Raw genomic sequence first — 15,640 nt, 5'->3', positions numbered from 1 at the left:
CACACACACACACACACACACACACACACACACACACACACACACACACACACACTATTTTCAAAAATAAAAAGTGCAAAAGGCAAATTCTCCACTTGGGATGATTTAAGAATTCAATGATGGCTGAAGAAAACCTTTTTCTAAACCCAGATCCAGTTTTGCAGATTCATAAATCATACTGTACAGAAGTTCTTCAAAGTGCAAATATTCTGAATTGGCATAATCTGGTATATACACTTCTCTTTTCTTAATGACAAAAAGAATAATTAAACAAAAAAAAAAGTTTATTTTTCTTTGTCCAGTCAGGCTCCATATTCAAGACGCAACAGCGTGTCCCCAGACTTCATCGCCGTCATCGCACTCACTGGAAGTCACGTCAGCTAACATCGATTTATTAAAAAAGAAAAAGGAGTCACATCACTGAAAGCTTCTCACGCCATGAAAAGAAAGAAGAAATCCTAAATGTAATCAGAAAAGCTGAAACCTCAGAGAGATCCGTGTGTTGGCTTTTGTCCGAGTCATGCAGGTCATGCAGAACCAGCTTGTCCAATAACAGCCATTTCACTCCCTGATGTCACAACTGGATCTCAGTCTCTGATTGAACTACTCAACTACATCTACTTCATTATCACAGGACCTTACAGCCACAATAATCGTAGGTCATTACAATTGAGTAAATTGCATAAGACTCGTGTATTTCAAGGAGTTTCTCCTCGAGCCTGGCATGTCGCTGCCCTCTATGTAAAAATGCTCATTATCGTTTTAAACTTCAACAGCACCGAAGCAGGAGATGCATACGAGGCCCGCTTTAGGGTCACTTTCTACTGATCTGACCGTAGCAGCCTGAAAACAAACTTTTCCCACCGAGCTCTCGCTGGTTAGTGCCTCTGTAGAAAACAGACACTGTTTTGAAGATGAAAAGGCAGCCGTTTCACTGCCGACCGAGACGAGGTGAACTTGTGCTGTGAAATAGTGAGGGTTGGGTTTTTTTGTTTAACCCAAAAATAATAAATTAATTAATTAATGAAAGCTTTTCATTTTTCTTTGATTCAAAAATGTTACAAAAAAAAAAAAAAAAAAAGGCTGATTAATGATTGTTATTGAAGGGAAAGGAGATTAAAAAAAAAAAAATCAATTCAGGAAATCTGCTGGTGCAAATGTTTCCATCGTTTCTAAGGGAAAGTCGCTGCAATGAAAAACAAGATAAACAAGAAGCTTTTATTCGAGTAATATCAGATGCACCGATATCAGCAGGTAACCCGTATCAGCTGATATTGGCTTTACTGACTGATACCAGGAATATCAGCAGATATTCAGTCGGTCACATGACTCAACCATGGGAAACTTCAAAGTTTTTCTGTTTTTGTTTTTTAAACAGGGAAGCTCTGTTTATGACACAGAACACAGAGGGAAACAGTAAAAGTAAAAACAGCATCAGTATGACTCGTCAATTTATTTTTTAAAAACAACCACTTTTTTTGCATTTTAAATTTGCTTTTGTTCTCATTCCTTTCCCCCTTCACCGTTTTATAGTTGAATTATTTAGGTTTTCATACTGTAATTAATTGGTGGATAATGCATAAATATCTGTGGCTGTCATTCCTGATATCAGTCAATAGAGCCAATATTAGCCAATGCTAAGTTTCTGCCAGCACATGTTATCTGATATCGTTTTAAGAAAAGCTTCTGGTTTGTCATTAAAGGTTTCAAGCTCTTCATCACACATCCAATGTGACATCATCAGTAAATATTTGCCAGTGACTGATATCAGTCCAGAGTGCCGTTATTGCTGATGCTAATTTTTGGCACCTGTATTATCTTAAATTATTATAATAGAAGATTCCAGTTTGCAATTTCAAACACCTTCCATTGGCTCAGAGCCCCAACTTAACCGACTGAAAAAAAAAAGGGGGGGGAAAGTTATATTATTTATTATATTTTGAGCCAATTCTAGCTAAGCAGAGCTTCGGTGTTCGGTTCTGAGTGCCCTTATAATGGAAATTGTTGCATAAATTTGATTTGAAGAAAATCTGAGATGACGAAAAAGGACTGGCGCTGTCAAACTGCTACATCAGCGTTAAATTAAGACTTCATTATAACACCCTAAGCTTAAATAATATGGAACGGCAAAACTAGTGCTTAGTTCAAGCTCAAGAGAAGTTCATGAAACAATCATCAGGGAATTTTTAAACACACCGCTAGTATTATTTTAATGTTTTTGTTAAATAATTAATGTATTTCATGCTACTTTTAACTACATTATTTTTAACAGTAATGTGCCATGAATTCTATTCATTTTATAATAAAACCATATAAAGTAAACAGTGGTGTGTTTTAAAATTCCACGAGTAACTAAAAAGTCTGTCAGTTTGAATCCTTAATTCCTGTTTGTTTCAAGTGAGACAAACAAGGCTGTTGGAGGGGAAATCTGAATATCAAAGTCTCATAATGGGTTTTCACCTCCTACACGGCTTCTATTTTAAAATTCCAAATGTTACTTTATAGTCATGAAGGTTTTGTGATTCAGCTTTAAGCTGTTAACACTGCTGTCACCGCATGGCATCACATAAGCTAGCTTAGAACTGCCAAAGCAATTTTTATGTACATCCTACACTGTTTTGTTGTGCTTTGTGAATAAATGTTAACTCTTAAATTCGCCTCAGGCCAGGTTTGTGTGACACATGAGCTGGTCTGGTGTTTCCGTCACATGATCCAAGAGAAGACAGTGTGAAAAGCTTTGAATCAAAGGAAAATGAAGTGGAGGGGGGGGGGCAAAAAGGGCCAGGGATGAGACGTGATCATCAAAGTCGGATTTTTCAGCTCAGCTGCTTCAGAGCTGAGCCATGTTTTACTTTTAATGAAACTGGTAACTCTTTCTCCCTACATCTTTTCCTCCATTCCTTCCCCATCTCCTCTCCTCTCTTCACTTCAAGGCTCTTTAGTCAGGTCATTCAAGGGGGAGGGAAGGACGTTCACATTGGAATGGAGCGGTGACGGCACGGAGAACCTGGAGGGAATGAATTCCAGTCATTAGGGGCGAACAGTGACAGTTATTAAACATGAGAACATATCTGATCTGCAACTTCCTGTCTGTAAGTGCATCAGTACCACCTTTAAACTGCACATCCGTCCTGATGACCTTTATCTGGACACTATGTTTCTCCCACACTGTACAAACTGGCACTGTCCACTGTCAGGTGGACACTGTAAACATTTCTACACTAAACATGAGTCGTGAAGCTTCAGCATTCACGACCTTGAACAAAGAACCTCAGGGCTCGTGTGACTATGACTTCCGCTGACTAAATTGTGACACTTCCAAAGATAAGAGATGTTGTGACGTTGGCTCTAGATTTCAGCACATGGTGTAAAATGATCACTGAAACTCACTGTGGCGTGGTGCAGTAACCCTGTACTGGTCCCGTGTAGAGCCTGTGCTTTACTCCAAGTTGTCTACACGCTGCAGCTGTTTACTGTTTAGGCGGTGCCAAACATATATGGACCAACCAGTTTGTGGGCTACTCTTACTTGTGTTGTTGTTGGCCCTTGAACCAGCCACAGAGCAGACAGAGGTTCTAACATAACCGGCTGAAGTGAACCCAGGAACACACAGAAGTGTCCACTGTTCAGCACACTTTTCAATCTATCAGCAGGAGCTGCGTGCTGCTGGCTTTTTGGAGAATGGTGCGTTTTTCTGTTTTTAAATGACGATCATCTGTAATTACATCATGAAAGGATTACCATGAATGGGGCTGTGTCTAATTTTAGAACTGACAAAGATCACCTGAGCTGAAGATAATAGCTATGTGCTGCTTTAAGCTGCGTTTAACTTGGAAAGCAACTCTCCTGTCTCGTTCTGTTCCAGGTACAGATCCTCTGTATGGGTGCAGCTGCTCACCAGGCTTTAATTCTGCAAAGTGGCCAGTAGACTGTGTGCACATTAGCATATGCTACTTCCGGTGCGGAAACTCCTGTGGGGAGCTTTGTTTCCGGTGTCCTATTCGCGCCTTGTTTACGGTCCAAAACAAGTTAAGCAAATGGAGATTTACATTTCTATAGATGTCTTGGGCATTTACCCAATATATCTGTAAATGATGTTCATCGACTTGTCGATATTTTTCCCCCGCGCCTCAGAGCAAAAGAGAAAAGGGATTCAAATGTTATATTTCTCAGTATCTGTAAACAGCGGTCCCTCGTTTATCGCGGGTGTTATGTTCTAAAAAAATAACCTGTGATAGGTGAAATCAAGTAGCCAATTTTATTTTTTGACGGTGCAAAACGTTTCGTGGACATCGTGGACATACAGTACTGCATTTCAGAGTCACACTGCTAGCGATCGATGCAGCGATTCTGTACTGTACAGGAGAGACGTCACGGAGGAGATCGTCTGCAGCGATCAGGACGCAGGACACAATGTGATGTAAAAAAATAAAATAAAATAAACATCCAAACTTGCACTAAAAAATCTGCGAAACAGCGAGGTGAAAGGTGAACCGCGTTATAGCGAGGGACCACTGTAATTGTGAAGGTAAGTCACAACATACCCTTCGTAAATACTAATGCATAGAAAACGTTACCAGCAATCGTTCATTTTTTGTGTGGCTTTTTTTCACGGTTTGTTAACATGCTGTGTAGGTGTGTACTTGACTAGCTGATATCGACATAACAGGGAAACATCTGGTTTGACTATTCTTCACCTGTGGTTTGAATGCTGAACATTTGCCTGTTTAAATCATAATAACTGTCACTATACAGAGATGTGCTTCTGAATGTGGACGATGTGTCTTCTGCTGCAGTAATGCAGTTCTGCTTGTGTTGAGTGATGTAAACAACTGATCAATCTAAACTCTTTAAACGTCAAAATTGATCATTAAATTTTTCATGACACAACAGTGGCGAGTGTTCCCACCTTCTGCTCTTTGTAACTTAACGCGATCTTTCAGTTTTCGAGTTTTGGACATGATTTTGGAGTATATCTTCGCAGTAGCGATTGACCGCAAAGTAAAGCTACCGGAAATGTACAACCCCACCCGGTCTCAAACCAGGAAGTTAGCATTTTCTCATGCACAGGGTCTATCAGCAGCAGCGAGGTGCTGAGACACAAGTCACGAGTCTTGGCTGGGTTATTCGTTCACTCAGTTCCCACAGCTCCCACAGCTCACAGCCACAGGGGAAAAAAAACTCTGCATGTAGGTCGACCAACAGTTCCGCTGACATGCCATGTCTTTACCACAGCCACCTGTCAGCTCTGCGCCTACCACATTCACGAACGAGACCCTGAAAGACTCTAGTCCTGACTTCATCTCATCAAACCTCCCCAGTTTAAGCTGGAGCTGTAAACCAAACACCTAGAAAACAAATGCAGATCTGAATACTTCACATACTGAAAAACACTGATCCAGTTGAACAGAGCCAGCTCAATACAAAGATTTTGATACCTTTAGTAGAGGAAGAAGAGGCGTGTTCTATGAGATGTGGCCATGTTCTCTGACATATTGCGAACTTTTAGATAGTTCACAAAACCTCTGAAGAACAGCAGGAGACCTGTGGGAGAGAGAATCATGAAGTCACTCTGACACGGAGGCTTTTTGGCTTTTAGGGACGATTACTGACTGCAGCGCACTCACCGAGCAGCAGGAAGATCCACCACAGCCAGTACTGACCGTTGAAGTAGCCAGTGAAGTAGTCTGAGAACTGGACACACACGGGAAGAGAGAGTTTGGCTTTAGTGTTATCAGAAGGAAACAATTGCTGTGTCTAATTTGCTCTTTATACAAAGTGACGCTCTCTCATAAAGTCCATTAAAAAATACAAATCCCACATCGATGAAGCCTGACCAGCAGTCATGTGCTCTCACACTATAGATTAAAAAAACAGTTATATGAGGACTGGGGATGGTATGAAATCGGCTTACTTTGACTAGTGCATGAATGAAAATAAATGAAAATACTGCTAAATGTGTTGTGTGGAAAATGACAGCTGTGTATAAACAGGGCAATCTCTGAAAACAGAAATATGACATTAAAAAAAAAAAAAAAAGTCCCTCTTAACCTCAAGGTCACACAGACACACGCGCACACACACACACACACACACACTCACACACACACAGGTAAGAGCATGAGTGTGCAGACATTAACACAGGATGCAGTTAGCATTGTTTTTAAGTGTGTTTAATGTCCCCCTGTGAGTTCTTCCGCAGCAGCAGCTGCAGTTCTATCAGACGCCCAAATCAGACTCGCTCTCGATATCTCAACCTACAACAATGAGACAGGAAGCACGGGCGTCGCAGGTCCTGAGCTTACTCTGAACAGCTCTCAGGGCTCTGCTGGCCTCTTGGCCACGTCATTCCTGGGGGAGGTTTTTTAATCCCAGTGAGACTTTTGACCTTCACAAATGAAAAGATATAATAATAACAACAACACTCTGCAAACTTCAAAGACATGTGCAAAGGAAATGAAACATCACAAATACCACCACCAGCTTGAGAGCTTTTCAGCTGCAGCTCCCAACTGATATAATAATGCTCCTTCTACTGCGAGCACAATTAAACTCTCGCCTGTAGACCACATTAGACTTAGTCTTTGTCAACCCAACTGATGAAACTTCCAAACAACAAAGAATATTACAGATTTATGTCAATCTTTCGCGTTTCAAAGCCAGTACACCAGAATGACTGAGGATGCAGATCAGCAGGTCGTCTGCTCAGTAGCACGAGCTGATTGTTTGCCAGAGGCTGGTAATGGTATGAACACTGTATGAGCCTCTGCAGTAGTAGTATTAGTTGTGCACAGAGGAGCAGAGCGTATGACATTGCCATTTTCCCGCCCTTTTACCTACTAACCATGTGTTTAACATAAAAGGGCTATGAACTCTGGGTAACACCCTTAGACAAACTATGCGGGAATGGTGATTTGGAGAGAGTGCGTAAAGGACTCAGAGTGTCTGACAGAGAAACCTCATTTAGTTCACGGCTTGGCAGCAGTACGGTCCAAAGCCCTCAAGGTCAAAGTCTTTGGGTCTACGACACTGAGACTCATCCCCAAAAAGCTAATCCTGTAGCACTGCTCAGAGGTTCACGTGGTTGTATAGGAATTTCTTTCATTTATGTATTGATCACATTATTTTATTGTATAATGCCTTAGCGCCACTAGATTTTAACATGTCTCACACTCATACAGTTAGACAGATGGTGGGGGTCTGGTAAGGAAGTTGGGGGAAGCAGACAAGTCCACAGGAAGAATCTTTTCTCTCTTTGAGGACTCTGGGAGGTAGCAAGGGAGTGTGAACCTTAAGGTGTGAAACAGCTGTGTACTGCCTTTTGTTCAGTGAGACTCTGCTGACCGTCTGCCCCACGATCATGCAGGTTCTCCACCAAGCTTGGTTTTCGGTTCTTTGTTTGTGATTAAAGAATGTTAGCTACCGCTCACCGCTTGTCTGCAGGCTTTATTTAATGGAAAACATCCACAACATGGTGTAGCTGTAGGAGAATAATATTCAAATGTTCAGTAATGGCTGCATTCTCATTCACTTAGATATACGTTTTAAAAAAAACAAACTGCACAGATTCTTTCCAAGATTGCTGTTGAGTTGCTCAACTTTTCATTAAACCCTGATCCTCGTGTGTAACACTGACCTCCATCGTTCAAACACAACAAACAAACAGTGGAAAAACATACCCTGACAATGAGAATCCACTTGATGAGGGAAAGGCCGAAGCCGCAGATGGCCCCATAGCGCCCCGCAATGGTGTTGGTCAGACAGAACGACAGGCAGAACCCGATCCAGTTGAACAGGAAGGCCACTGAAGGAACATCAGGAAGACTTGTTTTTATTTGGGCATCTAAGTGACTTTCATTTTGAAATCAGCAGTGGATTTCTTTTTAAATTATATGTTAAAAATCTAAAAGTAACAACAGTCTCAGTGGATTTGAGCGTCTCTCTAAATGTTTATCCACTGAATTATGAGTGAGACTCGAGGGTTAATTCATCTGTTATCAGCGAGTCACATGCTGTTTTACGAGTGTGTTGCAATCTGGGCAAAGCAAACAGAGCTGCTACCAGGTCTCTTTACTTTGCACATAAATAAGCAAACAAAAGAAAACACGAGACTCACTAAAAAAGGCCAACATGAAGATCCCGTCGTTACCCACTCGGAGCTGATCGGCGTCACTGAAGTCGTCTCTGGGAGGGAAGTCGTCATCCTTACACGGACACACACAGACGTACAAATGTTATATTATTTTAAAAGTCATAATGTATTTTGGAATTAGTAAGTCACCTTAACAATAACCTTTAAAGTGCTGATATAACGTGCTCAGAGCATAAATTCAAGTTAACTGAAATGCAGTTTTACTTGTTCTGAATGGGAAGACTCAGAGCTGGTAGAAATAAAGCCTTTCAGCATTTACTTTGGTCCGGAGTGTCACAAGCGTGGGGTAGTCAAGACAAACATTTTCTGGCATGCTTTGAGGTAGGGGTGGGCGATATAAACGATATACAATAGAAACAATATAAATTTGGCCAACGATAGAGATTTTGACTATACCGCTCTATCGCGATAGCGCATGTTGATGATGTCATCAAGCTGCGCCTGTTTTGGTCGAAAGCATCGCAGTGGCTACAACCATTATCATCTGCAAATTATGCCAACAGTCAAAAAGATGAAGCACTTGTGAAATATGGGGAAAGCCAAAAACTGCGCTTCCTCCACTTCCGTAACATTGATTCATTAATGTTGAATTCTCTCGCAGCTGTTCTATTCCCATGTTGTTGCAGTATATTAATAACTAACCTCGTATTGTGGATGAGTAATAATCAGTTGTTCTCCTGACTGAAGTTTGGCCCGTGTATAGCATCTTGCTATGCGACTGCATTTGTCCCTGACCACCAGAATCCCTCACGTTCACTTTTAATAAGTGGAAAAAAAGTTGGCGTTCATCCTCCAGCTTCACTGTGCTAATGTTATGCTAACATACATGGTACAACATTATATACCAGGTAGTCCAACTTCAGTAACCCTGCAAACGCCACTGCTGATTAGTTTTCTGTCTTCATTTATGTCGGAAGTGGTAGCAGAGCTGTACGTTTTAATTTGTTTCAAAATCTCTCAGTCAGAACATGGTATGTCATGTTTTTAACTCTTTAACTCTTAGTGTTCGTTTGACTTTGGGACCTGAAGAAGACGGAGTTTTGGACCCAGATTACTCCGTGAAGCTCCTCACTACGGCAGCCGTAATGCTCTGACAATCCATCAAGCAGTGCGGCTTACCAAAGTTGTACTAAAACATTTTTTAACAGATTTCTGCACGCAGAAATCGGTTCGAGGTCAGTAAGCACAACAAGAATTCATACATAAGGCACACTCTCGATTTTTGAGAAAATTAAAGGATTTTAAGTGTGCTTATAGTGTGGAAAATACGTTATACAGAAGAAAAGAATATATCGCAATATATATCGTTACCGCACGCGCTTCAGATTATATTGCGATATGAATTTTAGGCCATATCGCCCAGCCCTACTTTGAGGTGAACCACACCCAGACCAAAGACCAGTAACCACAAGAATGTTTCAGTGGAAGAACTTTAACCCAAGAATAATAAGAGGGGATCTGAGAGGGCGACCGTGTGTGAGCAGGGCTCCTTACCCGTGGCATCACCTCCACTGCTGAGGCAGCCATGGCAGCTGCTTTGGCCTTCTCTGCTTCATCGTATGTGGGCAATGAGGTGGCAACGCTGTAGGGTGGAGGCACAGGGAAGTCACCTCGGAAACTAGTCTCTGTTGAGAGAGAGGAGGAAAATGTAAGAAAAGGACAGAAAGCACGCAGGATCAAAGCGGAGCTGTGCACTTCCTATAACGCTCTGAGACTGCCCTGGAAACTAAAGTGACTCAAAGCTACAAACACTCCAAACAGTCACCACAGAGCTGCAATCAGACCAAACTCTGTGTGCAATTAAAGTCAAATTAGTACCAGGTGGTGCTGCAGCATTTGCTCCCAAGTCGATGGAAGCGTATGGAGGTGGTGCCGTGTCCACTGCCTCCCCCTGAGTCCTCACGCCCGACGCTTCCCCTGCCGCGGGGACTGGGGTCGGGCTCACCTGAGTCTGACTCTGGTCCTGGCCGGATGTGCCGGGCTGGGCTGTGGCAGAAGTGCACGGCTGTGGCTCGCTGGCGCCGGCCTCCGAAGAGTCGTCCTCATTGTGCAACTGAACATAACAAGAAGCAGATCATCAGCCAAAACCAATGCTGCTGCTCGAGGGGAATGCACACATGCACACACTCTCGTCCTACATCTCTGAAAGACTTGAGAAGAAAGCACCAGAGTGTTGGCAGTTTCAAAGTTTTTCTCTGTATCTATGAAGCGCCTTGAGGCGACTTTTGTTGTGATTTGGCGCTATATAAATAAAATTGAATTGAATTGAAAACTCCAATTCTTCTGACTGCATGAAAACAGCTGCCAGTCGACTGAAATAACAAACCAGAAAGCAAAAGATTTCAATATTTTCATTCATGCGTATGTATGTGTATATATATATGAATCAAAAAAATATATATAAATCAAACTCTGGTTTCGCTCTCAAAGGGAGGCCCAAAGTTGGGAAGCTATGGCCAGTCTAAACAAACAAACAAAAAAAAAAAAAAAAAAAAAAAAAAAAAAAAAAAAAAAACACGCACCTATAGCAATGTACGGACAAGTTAGTTGTTGTATCAGTCAGGTAAACATAAACAAACAATCTGAACATGTATGTTTCAGTCTCATTTTGAGTGCTTTAGGTTGTTTTCAAATATAAGCGTCTGACAGAAGAAGTTGTCAGTGTAACACCAGAGTACTTGTAGAAAAATCAAAGCTCAGCGAGCTGTGAAACAACAGGGGTAAACAAAGTGTAAAAATGACGTTTTTTGGATTCCGTCTCACTGATAAAGGTGAGGCGGTATGGACTATTTGCTGAAAAGTTGTGGCTAAAGGGGGCAACACTTCAAAGTGGATTTTTTTTTTTTTTACTTTTTGGTGACCTCAAAAAAGCAGCAAATGCCAGTCCTCCAGAGAAAATGTATGGAGTCAGGATGTTAAATCCGTGCATAGCTACTAGTTTTCTAACTAAAATGAAAATTTAGAGTAATCAACTAGTGTAAAAGTAAGAAAACACCCAGAGTGTGTGGCTAACATTAGCTCTGATAGCACTACAAATTTAATATTGGGCACATGTGAGTTAGTTCTGACACTGCATACATACAAACAATCCAAAAACAGCTACACTATGCTAACTGTATGTTCCATCTTGCTTACCACTTCACATTTATGTCGGTTAGCACTGGGAAGCATTGCCAGGGCACCCACACCACTGCTTCAGAACATGATGGGTGCTGACATTAATAATTAGTTATGCCTTTAGCCCTTTCAAAAACACAGATAAAGTTAAATACTGTATTACCCCAGTGAAAGGTGATTACCACTCTATAGGAGACTTTCTTAGTGGTGGCAGGTTCCATTATTCTTGCTTAGTTCTAATTCCTTAGCTAAGCATTACAGACTAATCCTTGGTCTTTACCCTTTGGCATCTGTCAGAGCTGTACTCAATGAAAGCTAACACAATCTGAACCCTAAAGAAATGAACTGCTACAGTATGTAGAAGCTTAAGAAATGTTCAATTACAGTGATATCCTTAGCCTGCATGTAAGGAGGAGTAAAATGAGTAAGAGCAGTACGGTTTGCCCTAAACAGAATGTTTGACACAGCAAGCACAGATACATAAAGCCACATCAATATGTCAACAGAGGAAGGTTTCTGGAAAAGTGATCTACATGTAATAAGTTAATGACAGACCACGCGACATCTGAGAGGGTCATCTACAAGCCTAAGCAGATTTTTTTTGTCAGGTCTTAGAGCCAAACACCTTCTGAAATTACAGATGATGGTTACAGTATAACCGAGAGGGAATCACCTCCGCCCCTCTGTTCCAAAAGGGCATCCATTAGAAAGTTCAATCTAGTCAGCTCCTGGCCAAAGGCATAAGATTGTAGTTTTAGAATTAAGTAAACTACATGTAACTTTAAGGACAGTGCTACGTGACCTAGGATTGGCAGGATAACCTGACAGACTCATTGTGCGTCAGAATGCTGATAACCCAAAGAATAACAAAAGCTGTCTCAAGGTGGTTAAGCAAGTTTAGCTTGTTTAAAGTCCAAGAACAAATTCCCCAAGAGGACAGTAAAGTGCCTGTAATCAAAGAGGCAGAACCACAGGAAAAACACTGATCTAAGTTGAGCTGACAACTTTCACAATAATCCTCAGTTCTTGATTTTCATCATCAATATAATTATTGTAATAGCAATAGTTTGGGTGGATCACTATACCGCTGTTCTACAGGACCGTGTTTATATTAAAAACAGCAGAGCAATCGAAGGGTCCAATATATTTCCACTGGTCACTTTGCACGTCAGTGGTGACGTCACCACAGTTCTGTATCTTTTATACCAGCGATAATATAAGAGAAGTGAAAACCAAGAAGTGAAGAAATTGCAGGCTTTTTTAAAAAAGATTTTCCTCAGAAAGACAAACTTGCAACATTTCTCTATATATGCTTCTGTACTGATAGATTATTTAAATGGTGGTAAAAATCACCACAATGGTCAACTCGTGTCTTCAACCTGCAAACAAACTCAAGAAGCACATCACCCGCCTGAAACGACACCATGCACCAGCAGATTTAATGATAGTTTTGTTGTATGGTGCCATTCACTAGGGTGAGAGCCCAAAACTCCCATGGCCCACTAATGTTTAGGTCCAATCCTCTTGTTGAACCTTCATAATGTGTAAATGGTACTGCAATTTGCCAAAAGTCAGTTGGAACCTCATTTGTCACATATGAACATTAGGTGGGACAGCCATGCAAAAAACAAAGAAAGCAACTTAAATTGAACTCAACATACAAAAGTATGATGTTGAAGACTAAGCTTACAAAAAGTACAATTATTGATGAGATTATGATCTGTGTGATTGACACAATCTTGAATTTAATTTTAAATGATCACAATCGTCAGTAAACAGTTACAGTGATACCTTTAGTTGGGTGAATTGGTATGCTGTTCTGCTGACTTGTGTTGATCCAATAGGCAATACAACACGCTTGCCTCTAATGTTTGAGCCAGATACATTCACCAAGTTTACAGTTAGCAAGAGCAGATTGATTTGATGTCACTGCAAAGCTTGAGGCAGTTTGGGTTTGACATTCAGCTTCATTACATGTCGGATTTATCAATTAGAAATATTGACTAAGCATGTGCCGATATCAGATTTTTACTTTAGGATTGAAAAGGTTTAAAAAAAAAAAATTACAAACGCAGCATGTCATGATTTTCACTTCATGATTATTGTACTGAAAAAAAAAATCCTGATTAACAAAATGATTGCTTTATATGTAAAAAGTTGGAAGAAAAAAAAAAGGCGGCAAACTTCAGTTGCATAGCTTGAAGCTATGCAAGTTTTCATTTGAAACTCATTTTGACTCTGCGTCAGCAGGACTGAATTCCACAATTCTGATAATCTGCTTAAAATGATGTTTTTGAAAGGCGAATCTACCATTTGAAACCTTTTCCATGAAGTAATGGTGGTTTTCGAACAGTGGTAAAACACCGCGACAAACAGGGGAAACACCCTTTGTGATAAGTAATGATATCACGCAAGTTGAAAAGCCAGATGTGACTAACAAACCTAAATAGCTTCTTTAATAAGCACAGTCACAGTGAAATTTGTTGGTTTACCACACCGATAGACTTCTGAAAAACTAAGATCTTGGCCGTCCCAACCGACTTTTGAACCTCCACCAGCGCTGGGTCAGCAAACAAGGCAGGGAAGTGAATGAGCGGCCGACGACTGGCTCAGAATCAAGGACAAAGCATAACTGCACCCCCACGCAAGCACAGGGGATTACATAAGATCTTAACAACATAGCCACAAGCCTCCTCATGTGTCCAAATACACCCGAACCTCACAGCAGCAGTGCCCCATACCTGTAGTATTATTTAGAAAGGAAACAGAGCAAGAGATGAAAGTGTAGGCATACTGTGATGAACACTGGGTTTTTATTAGTATATTTTTTTGTTTGCTTTCACAAACCACAATATCAGATAACTTATCCGTTTGGCCACATCCAAGCCATCCTTGAGAATCCACTGTATTGTGCTGGAGTTTCAAAAAAAAACAAAAAAAAAGAACTTGGTGTGAATCGCTGCTTTGTTCAGGGCTGAAAAGTTAAAAAGGACATTGCTGATTTGCCTTGGCTCATACCGAATGCTGTGGGATTATCAGCCATAATACCAGAATACAAGGCACAAAGCATACTTTATGTCCCAAGGTTCATAGCTGACTCCAAAGTTTTACCAACACTGCTGTTACAATACATTAACAGAAGGAACAAACTCCACATGCTTAGGCCAGTTCAACCAAAGAAGCCATACTCTGAGGCTGGCATCCATTAATGTTTTTGACTAACAGTAGTAGCATTAGTTTTTCCCTGCATTACTATAGAATTTTATGATTCTGCGAAGACATAATATAAGTCATATTTCTGAACAATTAGTTCGTTAACACTTATTTGTCACCGTCATTCCTTTCTCTTGATTCGTACCAGCCCTTTAAGCTGCGGTTTAAGCCGGAAATACAGCTTTAAAAAATACAACCAGAGGGAAAAAAAGGCCCTCTTACCACATTTAATATGAGCCAGCTACTAAATCCCTATGCTAACCACTTAACTTAGAACTAAGCTTCTCAGAATTTATGCTGCCAAAAACCGTGTAACTACACCTCTGTTTTAATGTACACATGTAACGACAAGTTAGAGAGTGTATTTTATGTGTGTAGCGCTATTAAAAGCATTTTCACTTAAACGGCCTTCGTGACTACTCTTGGCTGGCCAGCTAACGGAGGTGGCTAATCAAAGGCTGGGTACCATAGCAAAACCAATTTAGGGGAAAAACACAACACTTGTGAAAGTTTGATTTTTTTTACGGCTTTTTGTCTGTCCCACATAACGCATTTTAAATAGTCAATACAAACAATAAGCATTAATTTTTTTGGCAAGGGCCTGGTGCCTGTGACGAGTGGCAGGCCGAGCTATCAAACGGTGTTTTGATCAGCTTCCACTCACCACTTGGTATCGGCTCGCTGGGTCCATCTTCGACTAGGTTCAGCTGGCTAAACGAGCCAGCCGGTGAGAACTATCAAAAAAAATAAGACTTGGGTTTACTCCGATGTGTGAGTCACGGGCAAGAGATGTTGATTCCAGACACAACGCTGAAGAACCGGATTCTGAGCGATGAAAGAAATGGCTACAACCTACAATGCATTCACAGAAAAATACCGTTCTGTGTAAAAACCTTCACCCACTTTCAAGCTAGTCTAAAGATGTCACACTTCCGGTTAAATATTTCAAACTAAAATGTATATAATCTGTATTGCGCATTAATGTTATTATTACTATTATCGTTGTTGTATTCATCAATGCATATATGATCCTCTACTTATCTAATTTACCTTACGTTTACACCTAAGCTTTAAGAGTTATCATTATTATTATTATTATTATTGATAACAACCATATATTAGCATTATATTTTCATTGTAAGTATAAAAAAGGTACAA

At 40.7% G+C, this 15,640-nt stretch overlaps 1 protein-coding gene across 1 annotated transcript; it reads right to left on the bottom strand.

Moving 5' to 3' along the window:
* Positions 1–20: 20 nt before the first annotated feature.
* ndfip2 (Nedd4 family interacting protein 2) lies at positions 21–15,400 on the bottom strand. The gene is made up of 8 exons (XM_005945219.3): positions 15,147–15,400; positions 9,971–10,205; positions 9,647–9,777; positions 8,117–8,204; positions 7,680–7,804; positions 5,628–5,694; positions 5,439–5,544; positions 21–3,007 (listed from the first exon to the last, which is right to left on the bottom strand). The coding sequence occupies exons 1-7, from the start codon at positions 15,171–15,173 to the stop codon at positions 5,441–5,443; spliced, it is 777 nt and encodes a 258-aa protein (XP_005945281.1). The 5' UTR covers positions 15,174–15,400; the 3' UTR covers positions 21–3,007; positions 5,439–5,440.
* Between the last annotated feature and the right edge of the window lie 240 nt (positions 15,401–15,640).

Source organism: Haplochromis burtoni, unplaced genomic scaffold (genome assembly GCF_018398535.1).
Source record: "Haplochromis burtoni strain Fernald_Lab_line unplaced genomic scaffold, NCSU_Asbu1 Contig_436, whole genome shotgun sequence".
NCBI lineage: Eukaryota > Metazoa > Chordata > Actinopteri > Cichliformes > Cichlidae > Haplochromis > Haplochromis burtoni.
The sequence above is the reverse complement of the archived record's forward strand: the minus strand, read 5'-3'. Positions and strand labels throughout refer to the sequence as shown.